General features: G+C 48.0%; 1 protein-coding gene across 2 annotated transcripts in view; it reads left to right on the top strand.

Annotated features, from left to right (window-relative positions):
* Positions 1–16,321, top strand: part of LOC115178823 (probable helicase with zinc finger domain) — a 65,829-nt gene that overhangs the window by 4,379 nt on the left and 45,129 nt on the right. For both annotated transcript variants that reach the window (XM_029740168.1, XM_029740167.1), the window contains exons 2-13: positions 1,096–1,335; positions 1,773–1,809; positions 2,963–3,087; positions 4,156–4,212; positions 4,393–4,441; positions 4,740–4,812; positions 5,211–5,409; positions 5,898–6,005; positions 6,635–6,941; positions 8,191–8,458; positions 10,370–10,706; positions 12,796–12,926. In XM_029740168.1, coding sequence (XP_029596028.1) covers positions 1,114–1,335; positions 1,773–1,809; positions 2,963–3,087; positions 4,156–4,212; positions 4,393–4,441; positions 4,740–4,812; positions 5,211–5,409; positions 5,898–6,005; positions 6,635–6,941; positions 8,191–8,458; positions 10,370–10,706; positions 12,796–12,926 — 1,913 coding nt within the window. In that variant the 5' untranslated portion in view covers positions 1,096–1,113. The remainder of the gene's footprint in view (positions 1–1,095; positions 1,336–1,772; positions 1,810–2,962; positions 3,088–4,155; positions 4,213–4,392; positions 4,442–4,739; positions 4,813–5,210; positions 5,410–5,897; positions 6,006–6,634; positions 6,942–8,190; positions 8,459–10,369; positions 10,707–12,795; positions 12,927–16,321) is intronic.

Below are 16,321 nucleotides of genomic sequence, written 5' to 3'. Positions count from 1 at the left end.
GCGAGTTCTCATTGGCTATTACTATTCGCCGTTCTTAACATTTGGCGTTGCACATCTCACATTCCAAGAGCATTGCAGATTTTTTCAAACATGTTTGAGAATATTGGGACGTATGGGACTGCTCAAAGACAGGATCGGTAGTCCTCAAATTGCATCTCTGACCTGCTCATTAAACGAGCGTCATTGACGACCGCACGCCCCAAGTAGGCAACGACATGGGAATTTTGTCTCTGATCTCAAACTTTCTGGGACAGCGTAAGATTGTCATACCTTCATACCGACCTTGAGCCATCCCGGGATATTCTGTAATATATTCGCACTGAACAAAAATGTTCAAACCCAACTGAGCCTCTGTAATCCGAAGGTTAGCAATTCAAACAAGTACATGTAAAATCCCATAAAGATTGCCGACGAGCGCATTGCTGCCCTACAGCTTAATTTACAAGGCTCTGGTCTCATGTTGTGTGCTTGTAAACAAACACCATGTGACTGGGGACCACCAGTAAGCTTCATAATGAAAAATTGTGACGGGTGAAATTTAGTGTGATGTTTATCACCTAAGGTATTGCACAAGTTGACTGCAGGTATTTACTTAAAAAGTAGCTGCAAATATTCAAATGTATATAAAAATAAAAAAATCTAAGAAATAGTTTAAACAGTATTGAAAAAAAACATCCCATGGCTATTTCCAAATAAGGTATACCGCCCAAGCCTAGTGTACACACAGCTTAGGAGCCAGTAGGACTAACTTAGGTTTGTAGTGCCACACGTGACTACTTATTTTTAGCTGGGAGGAGAATATAGGTCTATGTACCAACACAGATGGATTCCAAGATATTTCAACTCGTCAAAGCAAGTGTCTACAAATAGACCTACCAGCCCACTACCCCAAGTACCCCATCACAGAAATAGCATTGGCCCCCCATCTCCCCCTGTCTCTCACTCCGGGGTGAAGTTTCCACTCGGTACAGATCTAGAATCATCTTCCTCTCCCCCAATCCTTACCTTTACCATTAGTGGGGAAAATGCTAAACTGACCCACGATCGGTGTCTAGGTGCAACTTAAATGCCCTTTTTCTCACTCTCTCTCTCCAGACATTCTGTCCCTGAGTCATGGCGGACAGGAGAGCGGAGAAGTCATGTGAAGAAGCCAGCGGATCGTTAGCCAGGCGGGAGTACGAGGTGGCGGTGAGCCACTGCACAGATGCGCTGCTGGTCCTCGGCCCCCCGGCCCTTCCCAGCCCTGGTACCCCCGCATCCAACCCCCCCAACGACACGGTTACCCCCCTCCGCAGCCGCGCCCTGCTCTACAGGATAGCCGCCCTGCTACAGCTGGTGAGGCGTCAGACTGATCCGGGATGCACACCTTTGGGCCCACACCCGTACCCACTCCCTCAGTGGGCATATGGCCCACAAATGGGTTTGAATTTAAGTGTGTTCAAGTAAAGTGTCATAAGCCCATCTTGACTTGGATTTGTTTTCTGAGAACCAGATAAAACGACCAAGGTCCCACCTCCTTTCATTTCTCTGCCACTAACTGCACTGTTATCTCCTTCTAGCACTCAAAGTATACCCCACTACTTAAGCCTCACGATTATAGAGACTACTTAAGTACTATAATTATATTGCGAGTGACTCCGCTCTGAGTAGCAAAGATATCAGTTCTGAGCATTTATCTAAGACTCAGTCAGGACCTCTGTCATATAAAACCCACGAGGACAGTCATTCTGCTGCTTTGACTTCCTGTTTTCTTGTTTTCTTTCTACCACCAGAAAAACTATGATCAAGCAGATGAAGACTGCAAACATGGTGAGTTGGTGGAGTACTTATCATAACCCATTGTATTGAAGTCCCATCCTCAGGTTACACAGTCATATACCAACTATAGACTTGGATAGAGGATGCACTTGCCATAAAGCCTGTTTTTGCATGGGCACTGCCATGGAATGCTTTCACCATTTAAAAACTCATAGAAGATGACATTGACTACTTTAAAATTAGGGCTGGGAATTGCTAGGGACCTCACAATACAATGTTATCACAATACTTAGGTGCAGATAGACAATCAAAATACATATATGTATTGCGATTTGAATACAATGATTTTATTGCGATTCGATGTTCCAAACTTATTGCTAAGCCTATATCGGCTGCAGAGAGACGAGAGAGCATGAGAAAACGAGTTTGGATCCGTTAGGAAAATAAAAGTGCTGAAAAGAAATTGGCTCCCTATTAAAAAAAGATGGAAAACAAGCTATGAAGGAAAAGTACTGGAGTTTTTGTGCAGGTACAGTCTACTAGCGCAAAATGTTCTATTGAATTATTGGTAAAACGATACGATATCGTCAAATAATATCCCCGATATGTAACTATAAAAAAAACAAGACTATTTAAAATGGATATAGCCCTGATAGGGAATTTGCCCAGAGCCAATGCGCCAAAGACGCCCTCTATCCAACTCTATAGGTATAACACAGTCCTACTCAACAGACCTTAAGTTTTTATTGGCAATTAGTCATCTCAGATAGTTTCATTGCTATTAAAATAATTCTAAACATGATGATATGCTAAACAAATGTTAGGGTTAGAAACAGGTCAACATCTTGGGTAAATGTCAGCGCTAAGGTTCAGGCTCAAGTTAGTGAAAACTTACAAGACAAGTGGTTTGCATAACATTAGCTGTCGTAGCCGCATGGAGCGGGACTTCTGCACGCCATGCCTGCTTTAGTAGCTAGCTATGCCCATGTCAAGACAAGCAGTTAGAATAACATTGGTGGTCATAGCCCTGTGTCGCAGCACTTTACCATGCCTGCTTCAGTTCAGCAGCTATGCCTATGTCATGTGACTTGGGTGGAGAGAATGCAGTTCGATGTGATGGGAGTGAGCACACGTTCCACGCAATGTAGTGCAGTGCGATCACGCAAAGTAACGTTCTCTGTCGTCCTGTGTGTGTTTATTGTAGTTCTGGCCGAGGAGCTGGCCAAGGGAGACGGGTCGTTTCAGGCCAGTCTGCGCTGCATGCTGCTGGACGGCAGCCTGCACGAAGTGGCTGGCCTCCTCTCCAAGTCCCTGTTTGGGGAGCCTCTGGTAACACTTGCTCCCGGCCTTACTTCTCTGTTAACCCTGCCTCTTCAACACCTACATCATCTTTTTCACCCTCCTAGTTCACCACCTCTTCTTTCTCCCTCTGTTATTTTTCCCCACACCTTTTTCTCCTCCTCTTCTACCTCCTCCTTTTTCACCCTCCCCTTTCCACCTCCCCCTCTTTCTCCTTCTGCCTTTTCCTCCTTTTCACCCCTCTTCTCCCTTCACCTCCTTTTCCTTCTCTTCCATTTTGCTCCTTTTCCCTCCACCTCCTCCTCCTATAACTGATCTATGGAGACAAACACAGCCATTTAGCTCTGAGAGCAGCTGGAATATTTGGTTCCTTTGACTTTTCCAGGAAATGTCCTCTGGGTTTTTTATGAAGCAGGTTCTCTCAGCACAGAGGAAGTGTTCATGTTGACTGTTGAATCGATATGCTTTTAAGGGTTTGTAGCTATGTTATTCTCCAGCCTCTTTACATGAGGGTAAATGTCAGAAAATAGCAAAATATTAGTGTTGCATATCTCAATTGACTTGAAGAAAAGTAATTCCTAAAATATGAATACCTTTTTAGATTAACAGGCAGTGCCCAAGTGACCGTTTCAATGATTATGATTTATTTTAAGTGTGTGATGCCCTGTTCTGGTGTCAGTAAACAAGCTTGATTCTCATGAGGATACTGTCCCTTAGTTAAACTCCCAAAAGCAGATAACGTTCAACAGTGAAACGCAAAGCCTGAACACTCTGGTGTCTTATCTGGCAACCAAAAAGCGTAGATATGAAAGCAGTTATTTGTTCTCAAGTTGACTAGAACCAGGGAGCAACAAACATGCTGCTGCATCAAGTATAAGAATCATAAGCTGCATCCACAGAACCATTTTGACCAGCCTGTGAATGGTTTTGGGATAAACAAATGTGTTATTCAGAGAATTTATGTATCCAAGAATATTTTGTATTGACCAGTGACTGTGCCAAGTCTCTTTAATTGAAATAGTCTAAAAGCCTTTTGGATATGCTTGCTGATATTGTATGTGTTGTAATGTATTTCCTGTGCCTTCTCTTCTTCTTCAGAACGGCATCGTCACAAAGGACTTAACTAGATTAAAAATGCTTCTCTCAGAAATTGAAGTAAGTGTTTGTGTGAGGTGGTCTTGCCTTATGTTGGACTTTGGCCTATGAGTATTGATCATATTTAAGTGAATGAAACTGCAGATTTATCACCTGTTGCAGTACTCGAGGTCAACTAATTATTTGAGTGGACATTAAATGTTATTGTCTTATGAATACAATACTTTCTCTCTCTCACAGGCCATTCGTGGCGAAATGGCTACAGAATATACAGACGACAACGAGGAAGGTGAGCAAGTCGTCCTCACGCGGGAAAAAATATATATTTGGATGCGTTTATATATGTCAACGATTTCACAGCTTGTGCTCAACACACAGTCAGGCTCAATGCTCAGATTTGCTTCGAAAAGGAAAGCTCTTATTTAACGCCCGGTCGCAGGATATCGAAAGACCAAGCCTTTAGAATTGGATTTCATTTTCACTTTGACTCAAGTCTCAAAAGCTTGACTCAAAGTCCATATGTAGGTGCTCATTTACTGTGTGAGTGGGATGTTTTGTTGATGTAGTTATGTCTTTGTGGTCAAAAGTACGGGATGGATGGCAGTTTCGCCCCCCGCCTAGAGGAGTTACCAGCAGTGAGGAGTACACGCTGTGTAAAAGGTAATGCTATCGTGCGTTGCAGACTCTTATACCGGTGGCGTAAGACCATAGTTCATATAACATATTACAAGGCTAGTTTAACAAGTAATTGGCATGTTGTATGCAATCACTTTGTCACATTTGTACATTGAGTGGCCTACAATTAAAGCCATTGTTATTGTACCTGTATTATGTCCACCTGCTGCAAACATGGGCTTGCTTTGCAAGCAATAAACATTTTTTAACTCTTGTTACCTAGCTGAGTAACTGACAGTTTTTCAGTGCTGGTTCAGAGGGTGAGGCCCTTTGGCTTTTGGTCCTTGGGGGTTGGTTTCCCGGACACTATTGGAAATGAAAACCACGTAACAAGTTGACGTCACCTGGTTGAATGTCCCGTTGTCCTCGTCATGCTCCTCCAGGTTCGTGGAGCAGGGCCTGTGTCGCTACGGTGCCCAGTGCACGTCGGCCCACTCCCAGGAGGAGCTGATGGAGTGGCAGAAACGCTACGCCTCGCGCCTCATCCGCCTCAAGCAGCAGCAGGAGAGCAAGCACTTCACCGAGAACTACATGGAGGCGCTCATCGAGAAGTGGATGAACTCTCTCTCCCCTGAGAAAGTGGTCAGTTAACCCTAGTCTAGTCACTTATCTATGGCCTTAATAGACTAATGTTAAAATACACCCTCCCTTACTGGAAGTAATCACTGATTTTAACTAGTGGAGGACAGGCCGAGAAGCTGTTTGCTTGGGTCTTCAAATGCGTTAACACGAGCTCCCTTCCTCCCTTCAAGTAATCACTGATCTAACCCAAATTGCGAGGTGGTCAGATCAGGGATTAGTACTTCAAGGAGGGGAGGAAGTAAAGATGCTTGTATTGGGACAGAGCCCTTGAGGCTGATGCAGGTGTAGATGCAGTGCTGCTGTACTTTCAGCATATATTGATTTTTAGACTTGTTGACTCTTTCATTTTGTCTACTTATCTCAAATAAACTGCCCTTTTAAAATGTACATTCTATTAAGCTGTTATGTCCTCATTTTAGCCAGGCTTTTATTTTGTTCAACTCTCCTTAACTTGGCATGAATGGTCTTGTGTTCTGTTCCTGCCGTAGCTGAGTGACTATTTGGACGGCGTCAACGTGGAACACAGCTCCAACCTCTCCGTAACGGTCACCACCAAGAAATCAGCTCACTCCTGGACCTTCTCCCTGTTCTGCAAGGTAACAGGGGCTCTGTCTCACTCAATGTCAGCACACCAAATACCACCCTATTCCTTATACATGGCACCCTGTTCTCTATATAGTGCACTACTTTTGACTAGGACCCATAGGGTTTTTGGTCAAAAGCAGTATATAGGGAATAGAGTGCGGTTTGAGATGCAACCAATGGTTTCAAATAAATATATTTCCGAAAGCACCACACAAGTACATTTTGATTTGAAATCAACATCTGACTGTTATCTGTAGGCCGTACATGGCCATATCATTATAAGCAACTTTGATAAAGACTGCTCCCACGCACAGGAAAGCTCTGCATGTTGGTTTGGTCACGTGGACCTTTATCAAGACATTATCATAACACAGATAAAATAATTGTGCAGAGGTCGTGTGTGGGAGAAATTGTATCATTGTATCATATTTTAAATGTTTTCCCCCCCATTCCCAGCACCACAGCAGGAGACCATGTACTTATGCGTCTGAACATTCACTCTCAAAAGCCAACTTTTTCCATATACCCATTGATATACTCTTAGACTGTAACTGACTGACAATGCTTCCAAAGAGCACTCGCACGTGATGCAAAGTAGCCCTTTATCTCTGATTTCACACTTTCTGCCCCTGCCCCTCAGCCTGTGAGGAAGCTGTACCGCATCGCCCTGCTCTACGACGCCCACCGGCCCCACTTCTCCATCACGGCCGTGTCGGTTGGCGATGCCGGCGCCCAGCGGCTGCAGGCGGCGGCCGAGGGCTGCCAAGAGTGGACGGCGGGCGAGGAGACGCTGGCGGCCGACAACGGCATGGACCACTGCGTCTACACGGTGGTGGTGGGCTTCAGCACCGAGATCTTCGGCACCTTCCGCCAGACCATCGTCTTCGACTTTGGCTCGGAGCCCGTGCTGATGCAGCGCATCATGGTGGACGCCGCCTCCATAGAAGGTGTTTAGTTTTTTTGTGAGATATTGACGTTTTCAGTTATAACTTATAACCTCCCACCCTCCCTCAGTAGTCCAAGTTTCTAACACAACAATAAAACCAAAACTAAAATGATTAGGAAAATAGACGTTGGGTTATACTGATAATGGGTTGCACGTGTGACATTCCTTAAAAGGCGTCAGTGCTTAGCGATGTAATAGGAGGCGACTGAACTCACCCTGTCCACCACAATGTGTAGCACCAACCTGAGTGCTACGGCAGCCATGTACTGCGCATTCGGAAAGTATTCAGACCCTTTGACTTTTTCCACATTTTGTTACAGCCTTACTCTAAAATTGATTTCAAACATGGTTTTCCCCCTTTTATCAGTTTACACACAATACCCCTTAATGACGAAGCAAAAACAGGTTTTTAGAAATAAGTATTCAGACCCTTTACTCAGTACTTTGATGAAGCACCTTTGGCAGCGATTACAGCCTCAAGTCTTCTTGGGTATGACGCTACAGACTTACTAAAGACTTCTTTTACTCACTATTTCAGACGTGCAAATGCAATGTTAATTGTTCTTTTTATCCTTTGGTTATGTAAAAAAATTGTAAAGATGCTTGTATAGCTTTAGTAGCAGGTCAATATTCCCTGTGATTTAGGCCAGGTGGAATCTGCGTGGGCAGAATTTTCCTAAGCTCCTCTTCCTAAGCTGGAAGAGGATTTGAAATAAAGTAATACTTGTGGAATCAAAACGTCAGAAAATTCAGGACACTGTTAGCCATTATTATGTTTACAGACAAATGCATGAACGCGATTTGATAAGATTCAATAGGATTGGAATGATAATATCAGGATTATATAGGTCTCTATGAGTAAGAACCTGCAGATTCTGTCTAGCCTTACCCAAAATCCTGTGACTTACAGTAAAATGTATATATGGCCCATGCGGGAATCCAATGCACAACCCTGGTTTTACCAGCAGAGCCATCAAAAATACTCAAGTGCAGGCCAATATTGAATTTTCTTACCTTTTTATTTATCTAGGCAAGTCAGTTAAGAACAAATTCTTATTTACAATAACCGCCTATTAACAGTAGGTTAACTGCCCTTGTTCAGGGGCAGAACGACAGATTTTTACCTTATCAGCTCGGGGATTCGATCCACCAACCTTTCGGTTACTGGCCCAACTCTCTAATCAATAGGCTACCTGCCGTCATGCTCAAGTGTCAATATTAATGGCAGGTGTGGTTTTCACCCTCTCCAGACCTGGAGCACCTAATGCAAGCCAGGCAGCAGCTCCTGATGACGGCCAAGCGCTGGGACCCGTCCTGCAAGACTATCGTGGAGTTCAGCCCCAACGAGACTGTGGACCTGGACCGCAGCCTGCTGGCCCGCTACCAGATCCCCCTGTCGGCCGACCAGCTCTTCACCCAGTCGGTCCTGGACAAGACCCTGACCAGGGACAACTACCAGGCCCGCCTGCACGACCTGCTCTACATCGAGGAGATCGCCCAGTACAAAGAAGTCAGCAAGTGAGTGAGAGCCTCTTTGTTGTAGTCTTGTTTCCAATCAGTCCTATTCTGAAAACCACTGACAATGAGTTGTATTGCTAAAAAGACACTTTTTAAATAGCACTTCCATTGCTAGTGATAATTGTCTTTTAATTGTAAAGAGTGTGTACTGATTGAGTCTGTTTTCTCCGAAGGGTTGGTCCTTTTATTTATTTTTAGTCAGTCACACCTCTTGATACCTGCGAATATACATTTTAGTGTAATGTTTTATGTAGTGTGTAGACATTCTGGATTGAACGGGGGTCTGTGTGACTGGCCCACCACAAGGTGTCAGAGTCGATCTTCCACAGTAAAAGGGTGTGTGTGTGTGTGTGTGTGTGTGTGTACACTACACACGTGGCCAGGCACACAGCTAAAGCCCTTTGGATTAGGCATATCTCCTCAGCATCCCCAGAGATTTCCCCAGACCAGGACAGTTTTGTTTTAGAATAGAAGTAATTTCTTGTGTATAAACTAAGGCGACTCCCCAAAACCCCCCTGTAACTCGACACCTGCTGCTGTCCTCAGTGGAAGGTGAGAAGGAGACCAGGTTATCACAGCAATCCAACCCTGATTAAGACCTAATCAAAGGCCCCCCAGCCTTCGCTCAGTCAATCCAGTAGAAGGAACCAGGGTTCCCCTCCTCCACGGTTCCCCTCCCCCACAGTTCCCCTCCCCCACGGTTCCCCTCCCCCACGGTTCCCCTCCCCCACGGTTCCCCTCCCCCACTCCTTCACTGTTCCCCTCCCCCACTCCCCCACTCCTTCAATGTTATCATAATTTGCCTGGGGCTGTGGAATGGATTCCTCTCAATCATCCAATGTACCATTGAGGGCCGGTTCCCCGGGCAACAGATTAAGCTGAGACCTGGACAAGAAGCATTTTCTATGGAGATTCTCCATTTTAAAGTTATTTTATGTCCGGGAAGTATGGGGCTTCATGGGGTGTTCAAGGACCTGTGAATTTCTGGCTTTGCATGCATGCTCATCTGATTCAATACAGACTATGTAATAGTTTTATATAATAATATACAATATAATTAATATACCATATTAGGATATATAATACAAAAATGAATATTGTATTAATACTACTATAATATAGTCTAATGTCCCTGTCAAATACCCTTCACAGTATTGCTGTCTTGATAAGAGAACTTGATATCAGAGAGAATTATTTAGGCTGTCCATGAACCACCCGTGACTACTTGGCACAACTCCAGTGTCTTTTTCTCCTTTCCAAACAAATGATCATTCAACGATTAATCTGCAATGCTGTCTAATTGTTAAGGTCCCTAGCTTACCTAAGGGACTCCCAAAGCTGACAAACATATGGTCCAAGTCAGTTTTGCCACTCTGCTGAAATAGCAATTGGTAGATTTTCATGCCAAACAAACCCATATTCTTTTACCCAACACAAACATATTTTTACCACTAACAGCTGTCTATGTGAATGCCTCCGGGCAAAACATTTGCCATGTAAACCACTGTGGATCACAACAATCACTGTTTGCATATAAATGAACAGAATGAGAAAAGGTCAAATTTCAGGAAGTAAAGAGGTTACACCCTTACAACCTTATTCCAGTTAAACATGGTGCATATTTTGCAATGACTCCAGTCCAGTCCCATTTCATTGTTAGCTATCTTTGCCACTGTCCTACCCTCTCCCCTCCCAAGTTCAACATCAAAGTCACCTCAGCACTGGCTAACAATGCTAATGTCTATTTCCAATTAAATTAGGCCTAATTCTAATGTCCATTTCTGGCTAACTTCGCTCAGGCCTACTCTCCCCAACTCCCGCCTCTCCTCCGTCACATCATTTTCTAACAATGCTAATGCTCCCGTTCCTCGACTAATTTCTGGCTGATGACAAAATGTCCTCTCCCACCAGGTTCAACATCAAAGTCAACCTCCAGCTGGTCACCAGCTTCATGCTGACGGGCATCTCGGGTGGCGCCAAGTACGCCCAGAACGGACAGCTCTTTGCCCGCTTCAAGCTGACTGAGACGCTGTCGGAGGACACGCTGGCGGGCCGACTTGTCATGACCAAGGTGAACTCTGTCTTGCTGTTGCCCCTGGCCCGCCAGGAGTGGTGCAGCCAGCCCCCTGGGGTCAAGGAGCGTGTCTATGAGGCCTGCATCGAAGAGAAGACCAAGGACTACATTTTCCTGCGGATATGCAAGGACTGCTGCGAGGAGCTGGGGTTGATACCTGATAGGGAACTGCAGGTACGGACCAAATACATCGTTGTATAACACTGTGATTGACCTAGCAACAAGTTGCTGCAGAAAAGTTGATTGGTTAGAATAGATCATTTATTTTTCAAGTGAGATTTAAAACATGATAGCTGCCGCAATAGGTGTTTTTCTATTTATTTTTGTGGGTAGGTTATTGGATGAACAGATCTAATGTCCAGTATGGAGTAGGTGCCATTTTAGCCAAGTTCCAATATGGAGGATGTTGGATTTGTTCCCTGTATTTCAATACAACACATAATCACACCATGGGTAAGGTCTAATTGCGTTTGAGTCACAAGGACATCTCCCTTGACATGGCGTAAGCCTCGAAAAGCTTGTTTATGTCCCATGTAGGACAGAGGAGATGGCATAGAAACTATTCTCTGAGTCAGGTGAACGGTTTAAACCCCTTAAAGGCCCACCACCCCATCCTTCTTTCAGTCTTTTCAATCTCCCATTCCACTGTGTCCTCTGCCATTTTGAGAGCTGAGAAATCTTTAATGAAAGGGTCACCTCTCCAACGTCTGAGGCTTTAGCGAAAGCAAACTCTCAGGGTGAAAGGTCCCAGTATCGATTGCCACTTCACAAAGGTTAGCGCCGTCCACGGTAAGGCTGGTGCTCCAGGGAAAATTGCACTCTGCCAGCGCGGCGAGAGCTCCCAATTACTTTGCCCAGTGGCGGCTAAAGGCTGTTCTTACCCGGCGGTGTGAATGATGGGCTGGCAGGGGAAAGCGAGGCCAGGGCATGAGCAATTATCCAAACAAGCCTGTTGCAGGGAATATAATCTGTCCGTCGTGTTTTGGAGCAGCTCATGTCTAAGTGATTAGGACAGGGCCCGTGTCGACGGGGGAATGAAAGCTAGCCATCTAGACACCCGGTGGAAACCCCATGCTGTTATGAAATGAAACAGAAGTTTGTCAGGGCGAGAACGTGCCCCCTAGTTAAACGAAGAGCCATGATCACCAGCGCCAAGCAGACTGACCCCAGATGAGGAACAAATGTAGGGACGGAATCTAGACAATAAAACGGAAATCAACTATATAACAAAAAAGGATGGAACTTGTTTATGCGGTGCGCGCAGCAGCACTTTGTGTAGCTGGTGGCTATGATGCTAATGAAAAATCTGGTAGACAGAAAGGCTTTCCCCAAAACCTGTTTTAATTCAATATTAAGTACAAAGTAGCCTATGCTTACCAGGCAGAATGACATCATGATTATCTGCATTCATCCAGTGAGTATTTGTTTAGCTAATTCTACCTGCGCTACAAAAACAATCCCAGCCTCTTTCTAGGTGCGCAATGGAATTAAGTTGTAACTCTGCCTGTATACAATCCGCGATGTGGAGAACACGGAAGGACTCACAGAATCCAGACATTAAAATGGAATTCAACAATATTCAAAAACTTTGTGAAGAGGCAATGAATTCCCCGTCTGTGTGCGCGTCTACCACTATATGTAGCCGTTAGCGATGAACAGTCTTCCGGTGGATTGAAAGGTTTTCCCAAGAACCTCAATTAAATGTTAACTACACCAAGTAGCCTATGCTTACCTGACATGATGTCATGGTTATTTGCATCAATCCAGTGGTTATTTGTTTTGCAAACTCTACCATCACATGTGCACTACAAAAATATATATAAACAGCCTTTTCCAATGGGCACGCTGGAATTAAAGGGTGACTACACCAACAACAAAAAATCATTTCCCCCAGACTTCAAATGTTGTCCTGATGTGGTGTAAGTATTGATGTGGTGTACCATTTTCTATTAAAACCATGTGATTTTTGAGAGGGAAAACCTGGAGAGAGAAAAACATGGAAAAATAAAACAGATTTTTATAGGGCCCTATAAATGGTTGCCCCTGGTCCATAAAAAGGAGCGAGGGAGACCGGCACTTTGAATTTGTGACAACCATCTTAGCATTGCGTTGATAGGCCATTGAGTAATATGTCAGCTATGTAGTTGTTTAGAGCCAATAGTTTCCAGCTGAACCTCTCTAAACTGCATCTTTATTTAGTCTCAAAACACTTGGTTTGAGTGACCTAAATAAGTGACCACTCCTGTGTTCCCCTCTGCCCCAGGTGGAGCTGCAGTTTCAGTTGAACCGCCTGCCCCTGTGTGAGATGCACTATGCTCTGGACCGCATCAAAGACAACGGCATCCTGTTCCCAGACGCCAGCCTTACACCCACCATCCCCTGGAGCCCCAACAGGTACACACACACACACACACACACCCACCATCCCCTGGAGCCCCAACAGGTACACACCCACCATCCCCTGGAGCCCCAACAGGTACACACACACACACACCATCCCCTGGAGCCCCAACAGGTACACACACACCCACCATCCCCTGGAGCCCCAACAGGTACACACACACACACCCACCATCCCCTGGAGCCCCAACAGGTACACACACACACCCACCATCCCCTGGAGCCCCAACAGGTACACACACACACACACCATCCCCTGGAGCCCCAACAGGTACACACACACACACCCACCATCCCCTGGAGCCCCAACAGGTACACACACACACACCCACCATCCCCTGGAGCCCCAACAGGTACACACACACACCCACCATCCCCTGGAGCCCCAACAGGTACACACACACACCCACCATCCCCTGGAGCCCCAACAGGTACACACACACACCCACCATCCCCTGGAGCCCCAACAGGTACACACACACACCCACCATCCCCTGGAGCCCCAACAGGTACACACACACACCCACCATCCCCTGGAGCCCCAACAGGTACACACACACACACCCACCATCCCCTGGAGCCCCAACAGGTACACACACACACCCACCATCCCCTGGAGCCCCAACAGGTACACACACACACCCACCATCCCCTGGAGCCCCAACAGGTACACACACACACCCACCATCCCCTGGAGCCCCAACAGGTACACACACACACCCACCATCCCCTGAGCCCCAACAGGTACACACACACACCCACCATCCCCTGGAGCCCCAACAGTACACACACACACCCACACCCCCCATCCCCTGGAGCCCCAACAAGGTACAACACACACCCACCATCCCCTGGAGCCCCAACAGGTACACACACACACCCACCATCCCCTGGAGCCCCAACAGGTACACACACACACCCCACCACCCCTGGAGAGCCCCAACAGGTACACACACACACCCACCATCCCCTGGAGCCCCAACAGGTACACACACACACCCACCATCCCCTGGAGCCCCAACAGGTACACACACACACCCACCATCCCCTGGAGCCCCACAGGTACAACACCACACCCAACACCATCCCCTGGAGCCCCAACAGGTACACACACACACCCACCATCCCCTGGAGCCCCAACAGGTACACACACACAACCCACCATCCCCTGGAGCCCCAACAGGTACACACACACACCCACCATCCCCTGGAGCCCCAACAGGTACACACACACACCCACCATCCCCTGGAGCCCCAACAGGTACACACACACACACCCACCACCCACCATCCCCCTGGAGCCCAACAGGTACACACACACACCCACCATCCCCGGAGCCCCAACAGGTACACACACACACCCACCATCCCCCTGGAGCCCCAACAGGTACACACACACAACCACAATCCCCTGGAGCCCCAACAGGTACCACACACACACCCACCATCCCCTGGAGCCCCAACAGGTACACACACACCACCCATCCCCTGGAGCCCAACAGGTACACACACACACCCCACCATCCCCTGGAGCCCAAACAGGTACACACACACACCCACCATCCCTGGAGCCCCAACATGTACACACACACACCCACCATCCCCCTGGAGCCCCAACAGGTACACACACACACCCACAATCCCCTGGAGCCCCAACAGGTACACACACACACCCACCATCCCCTGGAGCCCCAACAGGTACACACACACACACCCACCATCCCCCTGGAGCCCAACAGGTACACACACACACCCACCATCCCCTGAGCCCAACGGTACACACACACACCCACCATCCCCCTGGAGCCCCAACAGGTACACACCACCACACCACCCATCCCCTGGAGCCCCCAACAGGTACCACACACACACCCACCATCCCCTGAGCCCCAACAGGTACACACACACACCCACCATCCCCTGGAGCCCCAACAGGTACACACACACACCCACCATCCCCTGGAGCCCCAACAGGTACACACACACACCCACCCTCCCCTGGAGCCCCAACAGGTACACACACACACCCACCATCCCCTGGAGCCCCAACAGGTACACACACACCCACCATCCCCTGGAGCCCCCAACAGGTACACACACACACCCACCATCCCCTGGAGCCCCAACAGGTACACACACACACCCACCATCCCCTGGAGCCCCAACAGGTACACACACACACCCACCATCCCCTGGAGCCCCAACAGGTACACACACACACCCACCATCCCCTGGAGCCCCAACAGGTACACACACACACCCACAATCCCCTGGAGCCCCAACAGGTACACACACACACACACCCAGCCCCTGGAGCCCACAGGTAACCACAACACACACACATCCCATGGAGCACCAACAGGTTACACAACCACACCCACCATCCCCTGGAGCCCCAACAGGTACCCACACACACCACCATCCCTGGGCCCCAACAGGACACACACACACCCACCATCCCCTGAGCCCCAACAGTACACACACACACCCACCATCCCTGGAGCCCAACAGGTACACACACACACCCACCATCCCCTGGAGCCCCAACAGGTACACACACACCATCCCCTGGAGCCCCAACAGGTACACACACACCATCCCCTGGAGCCCCAACAGGTACACACCCACCATCCCCTGGAGCCCCAACAGGTACAACACCCACCCATCACCTGGAGCCCCAACAGTTTACCCCACCTCCCGGAGCCCCAAGCAGGTACACCCACACACAACTCACTGGAGCACCAACAGGTACACACCCACCATCCCCTGGAGCCCACCAAACAGGTACACACACAACACACACACCATCCCCTGAGAGCCCCCTCAACAGGTACACACACACACACACCATCCCCTGGAGCCCCAACAGGTACCACACACACACACACCCATCCCCTGGAGCCCCAACAGGTACACACACACACACCCCCATCCCCTGGAGCCCCAACAGGTACACACACACACCCACCATCCCCTGGAGCCCCAACAGGTACACACACACACACACACACCATCCCCTGGAGCCCCAACAGGTACACACACACACACCATCCCTGGAGCCCCAACAGGTACACACACACACACACACACCATCCCCTGGAGCCCCAACAGGTACACACACACACACACCCACCATCCCTGGAGCCCCAACAGGTACACACACACCCACCATCCCCTGGAGCCCCAACAGGTACACACACACACCCACCATCCCCTGGAGCCCCAACAGGTACACACACACCCCACCATCCCCTGGAGCCCCAACAGGTACACACACACACACACCATCCCCTGGAGCCCCAACAGGTACACACACACACACACACACCATCCCCTGGAGCCCCAACAGGTACACACACACACACACACCATCCCCTGGAGCCCCAACA

The sequence above is a fragment of the Salmo trutta genome, chromosome 38, assembly GCF_901001165.1.
Source record: "Salmo trutta chromosome 38, fSalTru1.1, whole genome shotgun sequence".
Lineage (NCBI taxonomy): Eukaryota > Metazoa > Chordata > Actinopteri > Salmoniformes > Salmonidae > Salmo > Salmo trutta.
This window is presented reverse-complemented; position numbering and strand designations above follow the sequence as displayed.